This window comes from Stylophora pistillata, chromosome 7 (assembly GCF_964205215.1).
Source record: "Stylophora pistillata chromosome 7, jaStyPist1.2, whole genome shotgun sequence".
Taxonomy (NCBI): Eukaryota; Metazoa; Cnidaria; class Anthozoa; order Scleractinia; family Pocilloporidae; genus Stylophora; species Stylophora pistillata.
Genome location: NC_142525.1, coordinates 29,165,717 through 29,183,216, shown reverse-complemented (window position 1 = coordinate 29,183,216; position 17,500 = coordinate 29,165,717). Strand labels below are relative to the sequence as shown.

The 17,500-nt window shown below is 38.7% G+C and overlaps 2 protein-coding genes across 8 annotated transcripts in view; both read right to left on the bottom strand.

The window, feature by feature from the left end:
• Positions 1–1,517: 1,517 nt before the first annotated feature.
• On the bottom strand, positions 1,518–11,150 carry LOC111320757 (uncharacterized). Of its 7 annotated transcripts, none has more exons than XM_088728536.1 (5): positions 9,149–11,150; positions 7,423–7,637; positions 3,656–3,752; positions 3,382–3,525; positions 1,518–2,936 (listed from the first exon to the last, which is right to left on the bottom strand). In XM_088728536.1, the coding sequence occupies exons 2-5, from the start codon at positions 7,612–7,614 to the stop codon at positions 2,410–2,412; spliced, it is 960 nt and encodes a 319-aa protein (XP_088584662.1). In that variant the 5' UTR covers positions 7,615–7,637; positions 9,149–11,150; the 3' UTR covers positions 1,518–2,409. The 7 variants fall into 7 exon arrangements, with proteins under 7 accessions (XP_088584662.1, XP_088584661.1, XP_088584663.1 ...); XM_088728535.1 differs by having other exon boundaries at positions 9,153–11,150; XM_088728537.1 differs by having other exon boundaries at positions 10,271–11,150.
• Positions 11,151–13,815: 2,665 nt separating this feature from the next.
• Positions 13,816–17,500, bottom strand: part of LOC111320756 (FERM, ARHGEF and pleckstrin domain-containing protein 2-like) — a 36,362-nt gene continuing 32,677 nt past the window's right edge. The window contains exons 33-34 of the mRNA XM_022923447.2: positions 17,335–17,426; positions 13,816–17,038 (exon numbers count right to left, since the gene is read on the bottom strand). Coding sequence (XP_022779182.2) covers positions 16,957–17,038; positions 17,335–17,426 — 174 coding nt within the window. The 3' untranslated portion in view covers positions 13,816–16,956. The remainder of the gene's footprint in view (positions 17,039–17,334; positions 17,427–17,500) is intronic.

The window sequence follows — 17,500 nt, the reverse complement described above, 5'->3', positions numbered from 1 at the left end:
TAATGTTGCGTATTCACTTCACTGCCACGGTTCATCAGAGTCAGTATATGCAAGTTCATTTTAAAATTCCCACTGGACCCGGTTGCTTAATAAAGAGTGGATAACGCAACTAACGGATTAATCGCTAACCGGGTAATAAATGCCAAAAATAAGTACTGCACTATCTCCACTGGAGAGAGATGTATCAGGATATCCAGCGTTACCTACCCTTCAAACAACTGCAGCCTGGCCTCTCTACGAGCCGAGGAAATATCTTCAGATGGGAAGGATGCAGCTTGCCGCAGAGTCGCACTGGTTAGAGATATTGGGCCGTTCCTTAGACTAGAACAAAGGGAAGAATGCCTTATGAACATTTTCAGAAACCGGCGTTCTTTGATGTTTCCACATTGCATATCTAGTTTTACTTTATTAAATTGCCGCAGCCTTGCACGTACCTTTCAACCTTTTGGTAATCAGTTAGTTACTGGTACATAAAGTTATTTCGAAGATTTTGTAATGCAAGTATTGTTTGTTATCTTAACAAATATTGTAGGAAGAATTAACGTGTTTTTTTTTACTGTGAAAACTTTCTTTTAATGAAATATTTGGTAAAAAATCGGGGTGCGTATTATACATGACCCGTTTTATATACAGGTAAATACGGTAATTATTGCCTTTAAAAGATGAAAATCCTTTGCTCAAGAGAGAAACGGTGTACGTCGCCTGCCTGATACGATTTATATCTTAAATATCTATTGAAGAAAAGCTATCTGTTCAACGAGGCGATCACCGCCCGAAACGATTTCTTATCTTCAATCTCTACTGAAAAGGCTTTTTGTTCGACAAGGTGATTACCGCCCGAAACGATTTCTTATCTTCACTGTCTATTGACTCACAAAGTTGCTTTCATACTTTTGTCGACGAAGTGATCACCGCCCGAAACGGTTTGTTATCTTCACTGTCTATTGACTCACAAAGCTGCTTTCATACTTTTGTCGGAATAATTTCTATCGCTGCTAAGTATACGAGCGAGAGTTTTCAATGATTGCATATCAATTTGTAATTCAGAATTGAGCTAATCGGGACTTTACAACTAAGGATGGCAACATGGATGTGAATGGAGAAGACATCGATTAAAAATGTGAATTATCATTTCAAGCTGGATGGATGTGTTTATCGTCCCTTCAAACTCTTCAAAATATATATTTGAGCAGCGTTGAGTTCCAAATGGAAACATAAACAATTTGCAGTCGAGATTCCGTTCTCACAGAACGCAAAGTTTGGCGATTTCACGTTGTTATGCAGGAGACGGCTACGTAATGCATATGTATAGAGATTTAAGACACACTTGCCGACTTATTGTTTTGCTCATTAGATCTTTTTGTTTTGTTACGACGTCGTTACCGTCACCGTTATGGTTTGCTTAAGGTCCCTAATATGGGAACAACGAAGGTTTAATTCATGCGGTGAAAAACAATGTTGTAATAATGATAATGATGATGATGATGATGGTATATTGATAAAAGTTAAAAGAAAAAGAAAGGAGATGAACGTTTTATTCAATACCTTAATAGCAGCATGGACTGAATTGCTAAGGTTTACAATGTATAGAAGGGGAAATTTTATAAATATAATTACAAAATTGCTTGCATGCTCACAATAAGAATCCTACGACTACGACTACGAATATAAAATTTTAGAATTAGCGCAGTTGAATAGTAACATTATCACTAACGACATCGACAATTGTGACAGCAATTGTCACTATAATTATTATGATGATAATAACGGGAATAGTATAAATAAAAGTATAATAATGACGATAATAACAGATGTAGGCACAGTTTAAAAACAAAGAAAATCATTGCATAATGAGACGCATATAACGCTGGAAAGTTGCTGGAAAAAAAGAAAAGCCTCAAATCATAAGCCGTGTATTTTTGTTTGCGCGGAAGCCAGAAAATTTAGAATAAACAAGTTTGGTCCGAGTGCATGACAATAAACTATTTACAAACCTGACTTACTCAAGCCGTACTGTGCAATATTGACCCTCCATTGCTTTTTAACGGGACCTCACTGCGTTCAGTCCTCACCACGACCTCGGGCCCATACTCTTCAAGTACTGCCCTCACGTACGGTCAGTAAGAGGTTATTATTATAACATCAGCATTTTAGTACCTTGCTGTAGTAGTCTTTCTGGGCTGGTTGTAATTTAGATTTAAAACTTTTTACGTTATTTTATCTTAGTTAGTGAAGACCTCCCCGAAAACCACGTATTGTGACGTTAGCTTTTTCTAGATAGATTATTTATCATTATTATTATTGAAAAACCAGTAGAGGTCCGTGGTGCCTTCTCAACCGATTCTATAATTTAGAAAAGGGATCACGTGTCCAGTACGTGAGAAGTTTCTTCGCTTTCGCAGAAGCTTCTCAACGCACGTAAATTTTCCAAAAATCACCGGCAGTTTTGTTACTTCCAACGGCATCATCACAAAACCTATAACCATTCAGGCGGGTAAACCAGTGTTTATCGGGGTAAACAAAGGCCGGGTAAGTATACAATCTATCCTGATCTTGGCTATGTCCCCATTTCCCAACTCTGTAGGCTCCATATTCCAATCCCCACAGATGACACTGTCTGGACATATTCGAGTTGTCATTTTTCATTCGCACAAATGAGCCACAAGCATCTGGTTGGACGTCCGTCTGACCGCTGAAGTATTGGACCACAGCCTCCCCGGTGCTGTTAGCTGCTGTGGTCACATGGAATATACGTCCCAGATGCTTACTGCAGTGGAATCGTATTTGAGTGAATCCCAAGTGTGACCTCAGTTCATTCATGGCAGCTTTCGATAGCACCATCTGACTGGAGTTTATACCGCGGTATGATGTCTCTACTTTCATCTGATTTGGGGCGGCGTTATCGATGACAATGCTCGAAACAAGAAGCCAGCCCCCTAAAATGAACAGGAAGATTAAAACTACGTGCGTCGAGAAGCAGTTTGTAGAAAATCATTAAAGATTTCAAATAAAATGCAGGAAATACGGAGCTCACCTCCTCTAAGTTCTAAATGAAGCAGTTGAGAGAGTGCGTTTCAAGAAAATGAAGCCCTACTATAATTAAAAAAAGATCGATTGACTTTTGGTTCCTTTTTATCTCCTCGGCTTTGCAGTTTCGCCTTGAAATCGTTCCCATGTGGCGGAAAAAGTCTGTTTATTTATCAAAACAAGTTTCCCTCGGTTATCAAGAAGAGAAATATACAACCATCCTCTGTGCTTCCATTTTCATAGTTATACATGGTTCTTATCCCCTATATTTCTTTATTACCCTTGTCTTGCTCCCAATTATCCTCGCTCGATCGAAGTTGAAAGTGCGACTAGAACAAGCTTATACGAGCTTACCTCCGTCCGTAATCATATCGCAGAAGACCTTCAAAGCGTTCCCATTCTTTTCGAGATCGATCCAGTATTCCCCGTCTGTTTTAAGGTGTCCTTCGTTCCGAATTTCTTTGCAGGAAAAAGAAGGATGATAAGAATACAAGCCCTCTGAGGAAGAAAGTGTAAATATGTTATTCAGTTCATTCTTAAAGGTGCATTCCTTATATTTAGAAACACCGTGACACCAAATAAACACTCAGTGTGTATTTGGTGTCACGGTGTTTCTGTTGCTACTCACTGGGGCCTGTTCGACATCGTTCACCATGGTATCCTGGGTGACACTGACCGCTCTTTGTTTGTCTTTTCTTGTCACTGGAAATATCGACACAGGAAACCTGAATGTGAGGAAGGCGAGTAAGTTACACCAAAAGACCACTGTTTTTGAGTTATTTTTTTAAAAAAAAAACAAAACTATATGTTAGCGTATAGATTGGTGTATTGTGGTGTAGTGTAATCTGATCAGCGCAATTTGGTGTATCTCTAAGTCATCTGATTGGTGCATCTTTTTTTTGGTGTATGTCAACGCAATGTGATTGGCCCAATTTCAGTTTGGTGTATCACAAAACAATCAGATTGTAGTATTTTCCTATGTCGCACCAATCTGAGCGTTCTTGCTAATTTATGGTTTGACAGGTCTTCAAATTTCAGCCAATCAACGCGTGAGTCGGAGAGAGCGGTTCGCGAATTAAGGAAATGTATCAGTCGTGTTGGGAAAGCGGTGGAGTTGTGATCGTTGTACAACTATGCTTATTCTCCCTTCTGGAAAAGACTGTGTGGAACACGAGAAAAATTTTGAATCAAATATTACTTCAGATGTTGATAGGAGCAACTTCAGGATATATTATTGCTATATATGAGTTAATCAGCGATTCCAATTTTGAATTTCGTTCAAGGAACAAGGTATGAAGACATCTACAAGAGTTGTAAGATCATCTATTCAATGTAGTGGCTCATGTCCTTCGTGAGGATTTTATCGTTAGGATCTGTCTGGATTTGAAAGGTCGTCAGGGAACTTTTTCTACCGATTAGCGAGTTAAAACGTGCATGTTTTGTGTACTGCTCCTTCTTTTACGACGCACACACCGTCAGCTAAAGACCTAACACGAATTTAGCGCTATAGCGTGTTGTTTTGGAAGGGCTACTTGGTTGAAACGACCACCAAGTTACATTTACTTTGTGTCGACTGCCACGTTACATATCCGTTTCTTTGCTTCTAAAAGTTCTCCATTAATTAAATATTGTGTAAACGATACTTTCCCGTTACAATTGCGTGTTTACTTTTTATTCGCCAGTATGGATTAGGCTTTCTTAGATGAAATGCCATTTTCCAGTTAACAACGTACATTTTATGGCATAAATCGACCTCAATGAAAAATATTCCCAAGGGACAAAATGGTACGGTCAGTTAATTTTGTGCGCAACTCTCAAGTGCTTAGACGTTTTCTGCCAATAAAATTCGCTTTTAGCTAACCTGGACTTTACCCCATTGCGTGTCAATTTCTTGTAAACAACCTGCATTTTATCACGTGTTTCGCACGTACAGGGCAACGTCCAGATGGGCAACAACCAATCAAGAAGCCCACATTGTTATGCCTTGAAAAATGATACTTTCTCTTCGTTCAATCTATTTTCACTCATTAGAAGAACGGAGACCGGAAAATATCTTTGACCAGAGGCCGTAAGAGATGAAATAGAGCTTTACACTGCAAAATTATATGGAAGAATATTTTGAGGCAACAATCTGTTACTGAACAAGAGGCTACACGGATCCTATATTTGGGCCGGATTTGTGGATCAGCGGATTGAATTGAATTGGTTCTAATTGAGGGCTTTATTGTTTTAGCAAAATCGCTGTCGAGTGCTTTTCAGTGGTTTGTTAACATGAAGAGTTATGGAGACTAAGACTTCGGAACAAGTTGATGCCATCCATGATAATTTGGAAATACTAAAATCGCCAGAGGAAATGCGGGATCACTCATTAAAATTTGCATGTAAACGCGATGACTTTGTTTACAAGGATTTCTCTTGCTTACATCTAATAACAAACCTTTGAAGTTTTTTTTACCTCGGAAGGATATATCGCTGAAGGCATTTTATAGACCTCAAGTTTTTTGACTGATTGACATTAGAGGTATGTGGCAGTGACTTCCACAAGTGTCTTTTTGGTCAGAAAAGTATAATTGTTTTGTCCACAATATTAATTTACGGATGGATTCAATCGCCAATTCGTGTTTACATAAATTAATCCAATTTAAACAATCAGCCAGAACTTTTACTGTTCCCTAGGGTTGTTGTTTTCATCAGTACGTTAGCAGTAGAAGTGATTCACGGTATTAGGTTTGTACTTTAAATAAATATATTTAAGTTCACTCGAAAGATGAGTATAAACTGTAACAAGCTCATCGTTGATGCGCGGCCAGTACTTCAAATCTGACTGTCACTCGACCCAAAACTCAACCTCGTTCCCAGGGTATGTCCATCACATTGCTTTACGCTAGTTAAAAACTGCGTGCTATTGTGCATTTTCTTGCACAGGAAAAGCCAAACGGAATTTCTGATTCTGGCCCCTAATGGTCAGAATAATAACTAGGACTTTGTCTCTGACGAAGGAACGGCAATAGGCACAATTGTAACCTACGAGCAGGTCGTTGTTTGGTCTCGTCATGCAATGTTAAAGAGAGAGAGAGCGTTGCGTGACAAGTTCAAATTAGGGCTGTGGAGGGGAATGCAGGGAGCGTTGTACCAATGCAGTTTATTTCTGCTAACAATTATTCAGACACCAGCATCAGTTATCTAGTGTCCCATTTCAACCTACGTATCCAAAAAAATAACTCCGGCATGCATAGCATGCCTATGTTTATCCTATTGTTTACGGAAAAATGTGGTGAGATATTGGCGGGCTAAAATGTTTTTTAGTCCGCTTGCACGCTCGCGTGATTGTTCAGAGTGTTTTTTGTCACATTTTTCAACTATTATTTGCTTTATGCGAGCATAAATATGTTTTAGGCCCTTCTCAGAGTTATTTAAAACCCAAATGAATAAAGGCTGATAGTTTCTAAAGAAACTGTTTGGGGCTGCGTCGGTGGGGGTAACGAAATAATTTGGATATATCAACAAAGTTGAAATCACGGTAAATTGGCCACCGTAACGATTCCAAAAGCTGACGTTTCGAGCGTTAGCCCTTCGTCGGAGCGAATAGAGGAATTGTGGGTTGTGCGTGCTTTTAAAGGCAGAAAATGGAGCTACGTTATTGGTGGGAAGCTACGTTATTGGTTCACACCTTTTGGGTATATCAACTTTGTTGATATATCCAAATTATTTAAAACCCAGCACGCGCCCAGCGACTTGGGCTGAAAAGATTCTGAGTCGGGCCCAAAATATAATTATAACAGCGAATATAAACCTCCTTATTTTATCAAGAGCTTTCCTTATGCCTTTTCATTGTCATGTTTTTTCTTTTATCATTCTTTCTAGAAACATCTGTCGTTTTTGACAGCAGAGCATCAAACAGCAAATAAACATGAAAAATTACGCGCCTCTGATTGATTGATTGGTTGAAAACGAGTGCATTTTTTATGTAGTTGTAACACGAGAGCAAAGTTTTAACGCGAGAGCATATTACAAATAGCGCACGCGCTCAAAATTTTGTCTGTGCTGACTTTCCGTAATGCTTTCTTTCATGTAAATTATTAACAAGTAACAAAATGATAATATGCACTTTGGTGTAATAAGTACATGTAGTCATTTCAAATAATAAGTATTTTTAAAAAAATTAGCACTTCTATCCGTTGCAGGTAATACAATCGTAGTGCCTATTATCTGTGTATTTGCGTTGGTTGTAGTTATAAACGGAGGGCAGTGATGAGCTAAGAGATATAAATTTCACTCCTACTACCGTTGACGAATATAAAACTGGCGTTGTTATCGTGGGTGGCATAAAGTTTGTCACACCAACTCAGTATATTTTCACTGTTTTTCATTTTTTTTTTTTTTTTTAAAGCTTACCTGAAGAGAGCCGTAATAGGTGGATCCTTTTTCCTCTCTAAAGTCCTGTGGTCTGGTCTGTCGATGTTGGCTGTTAAGTTCACAAAGATTCTTTTTGTTCCCATTGGGACGCACATTAACAGACTTACAACCTTTTCTGTCGATGCACTTTAGCTGGCACTCAAATTCGTTGAGGGCAAGAACCGAGTCCATTACATGACCAAGTAAAACACGATCTAAAGAAAGAATGAAGCTGATTCGTGAAACGGAAATCGAAAAGAGAGTTAAAACACATATTTCTAGTTCGCACCAACTGTATTTTCGAATACGTTTCCACAGAAGTTAGCCGCTTTTTCGGGTACAGCCAAGATTTCCAAAAGTGTGTAAAAAGTCATCAAGAAAAGATGGGTCAGTTGCTGCACGGCCATTATGGGATAACGGCGAAAAAGGTGCGGGCACAAACACGTACATGCAATGTGAGCTATGGTAATCAGCTTCTTTTTAAATTACAAAACGAGACAGCTGGCCCCATTTTTTATTGATAATTTACCGACCGTTGACTGAGCTCCCTTGATTACCTCTGGGGTTTTCAGTGTTGCATAAAATGGCGATAAACTTAAATTTATATCAAACACAAGATGTGAATGGGAGAGAGGGGGACGCTGGGGGGAAGGGGTAATTTTTCTAGATCTCCAAGAAATGTGATTTCTGACGTTTGAGTCACGACGAGCTTTATACGACTTTGAATTTCTTGACCCCTACCGATTTTGCGCTATTGAATAGCGCAAAGTCAGGAGGGGGTCTAGTCTTTCTTCACGTAGCATCTCTGCGGGGCAAAAATTTGATGAAGGATTTTGACACGAAAGGTGTTGAGAAGTGAGGTTCGGCACATGGCTATCAACAGCCATTAATCAATCGATCGATGATACAGCGCGCGATAGTTGCTTTTCTTATCAGAGTAGGAAAACAGTAACTTTGACTCTTAGCAGAGCGTATTATTTCTCATGGTTCCTGCTTCTACATTCAACAGTCACCTAAAGCCAGCTGAAAGATGCTACAAATTAACATGCGAGAGGGTCAATGTGGCGAAAAAAAGTTAATTTGAAATTTTTTCACCCAGTAAAAAGGTTCAGCTATTCCTAACCTGGAAAAATATATATATTTTCAAAAACTGGCCTCTTGGCTAGATTGAGGTGCACTGCATTCTGAAGTATTAAGGATAAGGCTTCCATCTCTTATTTTTGTAAACATTATTCGCCATAATTCCCAGACTAAAAATGTTACTAGCGACACTTAGTCCATGTTGTCCCCCTCTCAACGAGTTCTCCTTCATCGACGTGCTTCTGATTAAGGACCTCTGCCTCTTTATTTATTCGCCTGCGGCGATCTGCGATCCTAGCTTGCCTCTTTTCTCTCTATCTTTTCGTCTTTGCTTTTGCTTCTTTATTCGCTCTTTGTGAATTAACCTCTCCTGTTCGTCGCTTTCGTCTTCTTAAAGAAATCGACAACGCACAAATAACTCGAAGTCGAACGCAAAGCAAAGTCGCTAAACACTCGGAAAGTGACTCCTCTTTATTCAGGTATTTCATACGTCAACTTAATTGGAGAAAAATGCTGCTTTTGTGCTCTTTATAAAGAGCATGTTAAAACTTTAGAGATCGCTAAATTGCTGTGGAAACTTGACTGCGAAAGAGAATCACGATTTAGATCTGGGTTGTGGCCTGGAAATAATGGTAAATCTCATTACCTACCGCCGGCTTGAATACACATATCCCTTGTCGTAGCTTTCATATAATGAATCTCCGGTTTGAAACACACGCGTTTGAAACTCATGCCGGAATAGTTGGTTCTTCCGCTCCAAGAACGTGAATGGCTGGACGCGAAAACGGTGCTCACTAACTATGGCAGAAATCTACGTTACAAATTGCCAAATATGCGCGAAACACATGACAACAAGAAGGGCGTTAGAAAAGCATTACAACCAAAAGCATCCTTGTTGTGATACTCCACAGAGTATCGTCTTTCCTAACTTGGGATTAGTAAGCAGGCTCCAGTAGAGAAGCCACAACTTTTAACTGGAATGGGTATACTTGAAATGGTTGGCAGAAATCATGGAGTGTTTAAACTCTGCACATAACCCTAGAGTTCCTGGTAAGTACTAAAAAAAAAAACTTGGATTAAACTCTTCAGACTATTCGTAATGTTACCATTTATCTTTCTCCAAAGGGTTTTTTTTCTGCACAGTTCCACGTGTTATAAGAGCTTAATTATTTTGTTGGGTCTTTGATCAATTTTACTTCAGACAGCCGCTTTTTATCAGTGTAGCAAAGCAAGCAATGTTACAAGTTCGGCTTTGCTCGAACGAAGTGCATCAGTTTCAAGCCAGGGCTGTATCGACAACGGCTCACATGCTCGGGCCCAGTATTGAAAATTAGGACAAAAAATGGCCAGTTGTCTTGATCCTCTATTCCGCATATTTTTACAAACTATAAGTGAACTAGAACCCCGAAACCAGTTTTTTGCAATGGTTGTAAGAGTAAGACTTGTGGCCCTCACTATGCCTTTCCATGTCATGTACTTTTTGTTACCAGGCAACGAACAACACTGGTGTATGTTTTGAGACCAAAAGACGATCAAATAGCGTAATTCAAATGGCGACTGAGGTTATATACGCCCATGAGTATATAACCTCAGGGTTACAAGTCGTCCTGAGGCCATCTTGAAGCACTTCAGTGAGACGAGCGTTACTTTTAGTGTTTTTTAAAAATATTTTTATCATAATATCGTGAAATTTTAATGTATTTTGTACGGTTCTGTGGACTTGACTAATACTTTAAAATTCTTTCGCAGCAAAATGATGCCACTTCACCTTTACAAATGTAAGACTTGACTTTTTTTGGTCATTTACCCAGCAAAGTAGGAAGTGCTACACTTAGTGGAGATAAAGAGTGCAAACACCTGAAGCCACCAATATGAAAGGACAAAACTCTTCGTATGTCCTTTAAAACGTACAGCCTTGGTGACCTGGAGCGAGGTCTGTCCGACCAAGTTAAGGTAAAGTTGAGCTTGACAAAATCCTTCATTGTCTCCACAGAAATAACAAACGGTGTTGTTAATCTGTCGGGGCGTGCTGCCCTAGAAGCTGCAAAAAAAAATGCAAAATTCCAAGAAAGCCTCTCTGCAGTCACAACTAGTCATAGATGTTGGAGAAGAAACGGAACTACTAGATAATGTGAATTCATATGGTATCCAATTTTTGAGAATTCAACAAATAGAATTATATGGGAAAAGCCCAATCTATAAAATATATGACAATGTAACTAAGAGACAAATATATATGACTCTTTTGACAACATATCTTTTCTTTTCTTGCTTGCCTGCATGTTAATCTTTCTCAAAGCACTAAGAAATGTCACTCCAAGGTTTCCATCACAATAATACACCACCTAGATAGAAACAATATAGGCACTGAATAACATCAAAACCATTATTATAGACATTCATAGTTACTTGTCCTGTACTACATACAGTGGATAAACACATACACGTAGATGCCATCAAATGAGACCTTCAGTTTTTATTGTGGCTTAATCTTGTTAAGACTGCAATATTTAAGACAACCACTCACAGTAATGATTCAAATACATGTAGTATGAAAAATACTTTTGGCCTCATTGTAGAATAGGTAACAACAATATTCCTTTGCTTGCTACGATGGCCCAGAAGGGTCACAGTCCAGTTTTGATTTTTGACAGTCCAGTTTTAATTTTTGACAGTCCAGTTTTATTCTTTGACAGTCCAGTTTTATTTTTTGACAGTCCAGTTTTATTTTTTTTTGACAGTCCAGTTTTATTTTTTGACAGTCCAGTTTTGTTTTTTTTTGACAGTCCAGTTTTATTTTTTTTTGACAGTCCAGTTTTATCTTTTTCACAGCCCAGTTTTATTTTTTTTGACAGTCCAGTTTTATTTTTTTTGACAGTCCAGTTTTATTTTTTGACAGTCCAGTTTTATTTTTTGGCAGTCCAGTCTTATTTTTTGACAGTCCAGTTTTATTTTTTTTGACAGTCCAGTTTTATTTTTTGACAGTCCAGTTTTATTTTTTTTGACAGTCCAGTTTTATCTTTTTTGACAGTCCAGTTTTATTTTTTGAGTAGTCACCAGATCTCTCTCGATGTGTTGCATGTTGCACGTGTGGTTTGTTTGGCGGCCATTTTGTACGATGGACGCTATTATAAGACAAACTGTGCGGGAGGTGTGGAGGCGCTCCAATTCTATTGAATCAGAAACGAGGTCTTCTGTTAGCCAACATAATAGTGGCCAAATTGAAGAAGGGTCGGTCTCGGCGGGATCGACACCGAATACATTTTCATCGCGAACGTTCAACCGACTATCTGGTCTTCTCAACCGAATTCGGCATGGCAGTAGAGGCAAAAGCAGTTCAAACAAGAAGCGGAAAATTGAAAAGCAGCATTACGATGGCCCAGATACGATGGCCCAGAAGGGTCACAGTCCAGTTTTAATTTTTGACAGTCCAGTTTTATTTTTTGACAGTCCAGTTTTATTTTTTGACAGTCCAGTTTTATTTTTTGACAGTCCAGTTTTATTTTTTGACAGTCCAGTTTTATTTTTTGACAGTCCAGTTTTATTTTTTGACAGTCCAGTTTTATTTTTTTTTTTGACAGTCCAGTTTTATTTTTTTTTTGACAGTCCAGTTTTATTTTTTGGGTACCCAAAAAATAGAATTGGACTGTGATCCATGCGTCACAGTCCAGTTTTATTTTTTGGGTACCCAAAAAATAAAACTGGACTGTGACCCATGCATGTGTCACAGTCCAGTTTTACTTTTTGGGTACCCAAGAAATAAAACTGGACTGTGACGCATGGATCACAGTCCAGTTTTATTTTTTGGGTACCCAAAAAATAAAACTGGACTGTCAAAAAAATAAAACTGGACTGTCAAAAGAAAATAAAACTGGACTGTCAAAAAAAAAATAAAACTGGACTGTCAAAAAATAAAACTGGACTGTCAAAAAATAAAACTGGACTGTCAAAAAATAAAACTGGACTGTCAAAAAATAAAACTGGACTGTCAAAAAATAAAACTGGACTGTCAAAAAATAAAACTGGACTGTCAAAAAATAAAACTGGACTGTGACCCTTCTGGGCCATCGTACATGACAGATCTGTAATTTTGCTGATTCGATTTTCTTGACTACCTCGGAAATTAGAACCCATACCCAGCTGTGAATTTCAAAGTTGCATAAAGCTCGTCATGACATGGGAACGAATTGGTCAGAAATTGATATTCTGATGGCACGTTGAAGAGGTTCGCGTGGCATCATGTTAGTTTCGGATAATTAAAGCGTTTCACTGGAAAATTATGTTATCCTAGGTCGGTCAGTCTTATGTTTGACGACTTTCTTTTTTCTCATTTGATATATATTTTTTTTACAACTCTCTGTAAAATATCACCACATTCATCGATTTTTCTGTGATTAGTGGTGCAAACAGGCTATTTACCCTTCCCTTGGGGTATCGCGCTGCTGCATTAGATGAGGAATACATTTCCACATATATTTTAGCCACTTCTTAAGAATGGTTTTTTAGTGGTTTTTCGTATCAAGCGTAGCGCAGGCTCATTTTGTAGAACCTCTCAGTTTCAGTGTATATATGCAGTGCATTGCAGATTGTATTAGGATGCGTATACTACAAGACTGGCTTACTCATCCTAAATATATTTTGGCATTAAATATCTCGACAGAGTGTAGTCAGAACTGACTTTGTAGGAAAATTTCTATACAAGGGCTTTTAATAAAATTTTATTATCAAGCCCTCTGCACGAAGACTTCGCTAAATCAGTCACCACCATATTTCAGCTGCCGCAGCGTCTTTAGAAAGATGGTTTCTTGCGAGACGTCTTCTGGTCCAGATTTAGATTTTGATTGGGACGAAGAGGGGGGGGGGGGGATTTTGGGCTGTGTTTAAATAATATTTACCTGATCCTCCCATAGGGCTTTGTGGTACTCTAATGACCACCCACCCTTCCCTCATTGAAAGTCATTTTTTTGTAGTCATTCCTTTAAACTCTGTTAGAGACGACTGACTTCACCCTCTCTGTTCCCCCCGAAAACATGTGATCCCCCGGTATACTCCGACCCTCGGCCCTCCTGGAGTTATTAAAAGATAATTAGGTTTTATCAACTGAATTCGCCTCTGTAGAAAGTTTCTAAAGCTAGCATTTCGAGCTATAGACCTCCATCGGCGAAGGAAGGAATCAAAGCTACATCACATAATGAGCAATGGTTGCGTCCCTACACGAAGGAAGGAATCAAAGCTACATCACATAATGAGCAATGGTTGCGTCCCTACACTGGACACCACACGAGAAAATGCAATAACTCGCCAGCCACGTCATTTCTCTTTCTGTCCAAATCTTTATTTGAACTTACAATGTATTTCTCGACATGAATAATAACTTTAATGAATATAAATTTAACATTTATTTAGCCATTGTCTTGAATAATATCAATACTCTGTACAAAATTCAGACCCGCACTACAAGCCTCCAAGTTAGAAGAGTCTCCATGCTATAACAGGTTTATCACATCCAATCGCTTTGTCCAAATGTCGTTTCTACACCAGATAGAACATTTAGACCGACCTTTGCGAGACACGGCAATTGAGCAACTTCCAATACGTTGTGGAAGAGCTCTGCATCTAATTTTTCCTAGTCACAAGGAGCACTAAGGTAAACAAGGAAATAATGGCAATACTGAGGTTTCACTGAAACACTACTGTGACAACTTTTGAGTGAGAAGTGTAATTGCCAAGGAAACCCAGTTTTTGGACTAAGAATCTGTGACGAAAAAAAAATGTTCAGAACACCGAAAACTTGCCCTACATTTTCATCTGCGATGGTAAGTAAAACTTACCAAACGAAAGCCAGACTAGTCACACACAGACAACTTTGGAGACGGAACCATTACAAGATTATCGCGCACATTGAGGAGACTCTTTCAACTTGAAATAAACACACACCTTGTATGACTTGGTCTACCCTAGGTCTTTTTTAATCAAAGCTATAAGACCACTAACCTCAAAGAGTTTGAGAGTTCCAAAACGTTGCAACTACCATGCAACAAATACAAGTTAATATAGGAAGGATATGAATGCACGGAAAATCAGTTAAGTACGCTCGCTCTCACTGCTTGATAGGTATGTCAATATGCAAGTATAAACCCACAGTTGAAATGCGTGACTAACCCTTATCTTTTAAGAGAGAACTCTTATAAAGCAGCCGAGGGCATTCGTGTGCTTACATAGCCTAAGCTTAAAACTCACAAGGTGAGGAGCATTCTCATAAGCTCTGCAAACTGTTTGTATCAGTGTTTCAGATTCACCCTATCCCCTAATGTTTAGACAAAGATAATGCGAGTTTCATCTAATTTCCAGTTCTACGAGTCTCTTCTGGTCGTTAAATCGGAGTTCCCCGTAGTTTGAAAGATAGCTGACGCTACTGCGAGAATCAGACACTATTCTTCACTTTGTTGATGTAGAACAACAAATTATTTTCAAATGTGCTGCGTATTGCTGTCCAAACTAGAGGTTAGGATGGCAGAATATAGGCTAAGTTCGTTTTTTAGCGACTATGCCCGCGGAGACGGACGGAGTAGAGTACCATAACTGAAGCTGTAAACATAGAACGAGTTTGATATCCAGCCATCAAGACCGAACAATCTTGGGGGAAAAAAATCACGAACTACAAGACTACATTCAAAGAGATCCACATTGCCAGGAGAAAAAGGCAACAAAGCCGAGAGGTGGTCACGATGCAACACGGGATTCGCCCTTAAACACTGTTTTGTTTAATGTGTAGTCAAGGTTCATTTCTTCAAAAGTCGAATAGTAACTTTAAAACAGATTTTGCAATTTGGCTCCGAGTCCAACGTGTTGGTAAATACAAATATCAAAAAGCATTCTCGTTACATCAACAACGCGAAAATAGTTTCCACATCAATGTTAAATTCGGATGTAGCATTAAATACGTAAACAAAACTTTGGGATAAGTTTTGCAACGGAAATAATTTTTCGAGCTACAATTAGCTTAAGTAAAATTCTTCACCCTTCAAACGTCTAAAACCTTCCCCTTATGTAATTAGCTCAAAGCAGCAGAGAGAGTTGAAGTTTTTTTAATATACCGTACCTATAACTATCAAGGACTCCTTTAAAGCGTACGACAAATTCTTTTAAAATCGGTAATAGAATTGAAAGTAAGCAGGATATTCTACAATTGAACAATAGTCCTTTTTACAGTTGTGGGCTTGGTGGCCAAGCCTTTGAACAGGAGTGAGGTTAAGGGTGACCTTGTTATGATACAGATGTTGCTGCTTTTCAAATGCAAACTTCTTTGTTATCATGCTAACTAGATACAGGTCTCTATCACAACAGGGTCACCCTTAGCCTCACTCCTGTTCAAAGGCTTGGCCACCAAGCCCACAACTGTTAAAAGGACTATTCATTAGCTTTCTCGCACAAGAACGAAAACCAAATTGTTAACATTTTGAAATTAATATTGTTATATAAACTGTTTCCTCTGCACCCGCATTTTTTAATTGTTTTTTCTTTACCCCGATCAGTGATTAATATGAAACTTCTCATAGTTGCAGTACAAAATGCTGAGAGCAGATGAGGAGAATAGAAATCCCCATATAACGGATTTATCTTGATAGAACTCAATTCGCTCAATTAATTTATAAGGAAACAAGCTGAGTCTAAAATAAAGAATTATGAAAAAAGACGTGGACTTTCAGGGTTAATGGAGTAATGGTGAGAGACCAAATAACATTATAGTGATAAGCCGACAAGAAAAAAAAGTCTAAATTTTTTTTGTATTAAGTTTCTTGAAGAACGCTTAAAAATGGCGTTGAAGTAACACAGAGCGAACTGGTGTGTATAATGATTTGATACGTGGTCTCCTACCATTACCCAAGTCTCACTAACAGCAATTACTTGAGTCATTTGGCAACAATACACTGTGGTACAATTACGGGGTGACCAAAAATAAAAGCTGCAAAAGGAAAGATTCCTGTATACTGCAAAGCCTATTCCACATTGAAATAGACGATAAGATGATTTTTAAGAGTACTAACAACCCATTTTAGGTCAACTTGAATGCGCGACTGGGAAAAAATTCAGAGTCAACCAATACTTCCTTTCCATGCCTGTGAATTACCGACGTGTTGGCGTGGAACTTTCCAGCCTCGGTTGAGACAAGACTTGCGCTTGATCCTGACAGCAGACTCCACGGTCAAATAGGGTCATATTCACAGCTTGTAGCAAACGCACCCCTTCACTAAAAAGCCTTGTTTGGCTACGATCCTAGTCACCATTTTAAAAAAGCTTCAGAGACTGTTCAGGAGTAATACCTCATTTTTCTCCGAGACAAGCGTCAGTGCACCCATTTAAGAAGCAGCGCACGCATGTAATAAAACGATTAGAAAATACCTCGGGCGAACCATGCGGCAAAGAAACAGCTTGTTCCAAATCAAGACTTGCTCATGGAACAGAACTGATCTGCCGACTGAAGAGACGAACTCTGGATGAGCTTTGGGTTGCACTGGCTATCACCTCCATCCATCTGAAATCAACAAAGCAAAAGAAATGTTCTATAAATTCGAATCAAGAGAGAAGGGGAACTTCAATTAACGCATTTTGTCCGTTTTAGTGCTTGTTTTTTCCTCTTGCTCTAAAGAGACATTCAAGTACTGTAACAAGTTGCTTTAATTCATGTTCACACATGTCTTTAAGAGGTGGTTTCGTTACTTAAATAAAACATCAAAAACTTAGAAAAGGATATAACATTACGGTGTTCAAGGTTTAAGCTAATGGTTAACACTTTTACGCTTCAAATAATATCAGTAAGTTTTGCTGTACCTGTAGAAGGTGTATTCATTTTCGGCTCTGAAAAAGTACACATGCGTCTTGTACTGCAGCTTGAAAACGAGGTCCTTGTCGATACCATCGGCCTGAGAAGGAAAAAGTCAGGGTCAAGTCTTCTGGAGCTTCTCCCCAGATTGAAGTAACTCGTTGTGATACTAAC

Bases quoted from the DNA above. Each gene is read 5' to 3' on its own strand.
- LOC111320757 (XM_022923448.2), bottom strand. From the start codon at position 7,829: ATGGCCGTGCAGCAACTGACCCATCTTTTCTTGATGACTTTTTACACA. The intron at 7,638-7,711 runs GTGCGAACTAGA...TTCTTTCTTTAG, and splicing joins CGTATTCGAAAATACAGTTG to ATCGTGTTTTACTTGGTCAT. The intron at 3,753-7,422 runs GTAAGCTTTAAA...CCTCACATTCAG, and splicing joins CCTATTACGGCTCTCTTCAG to GTTTCCTGTGTCGATATTTC.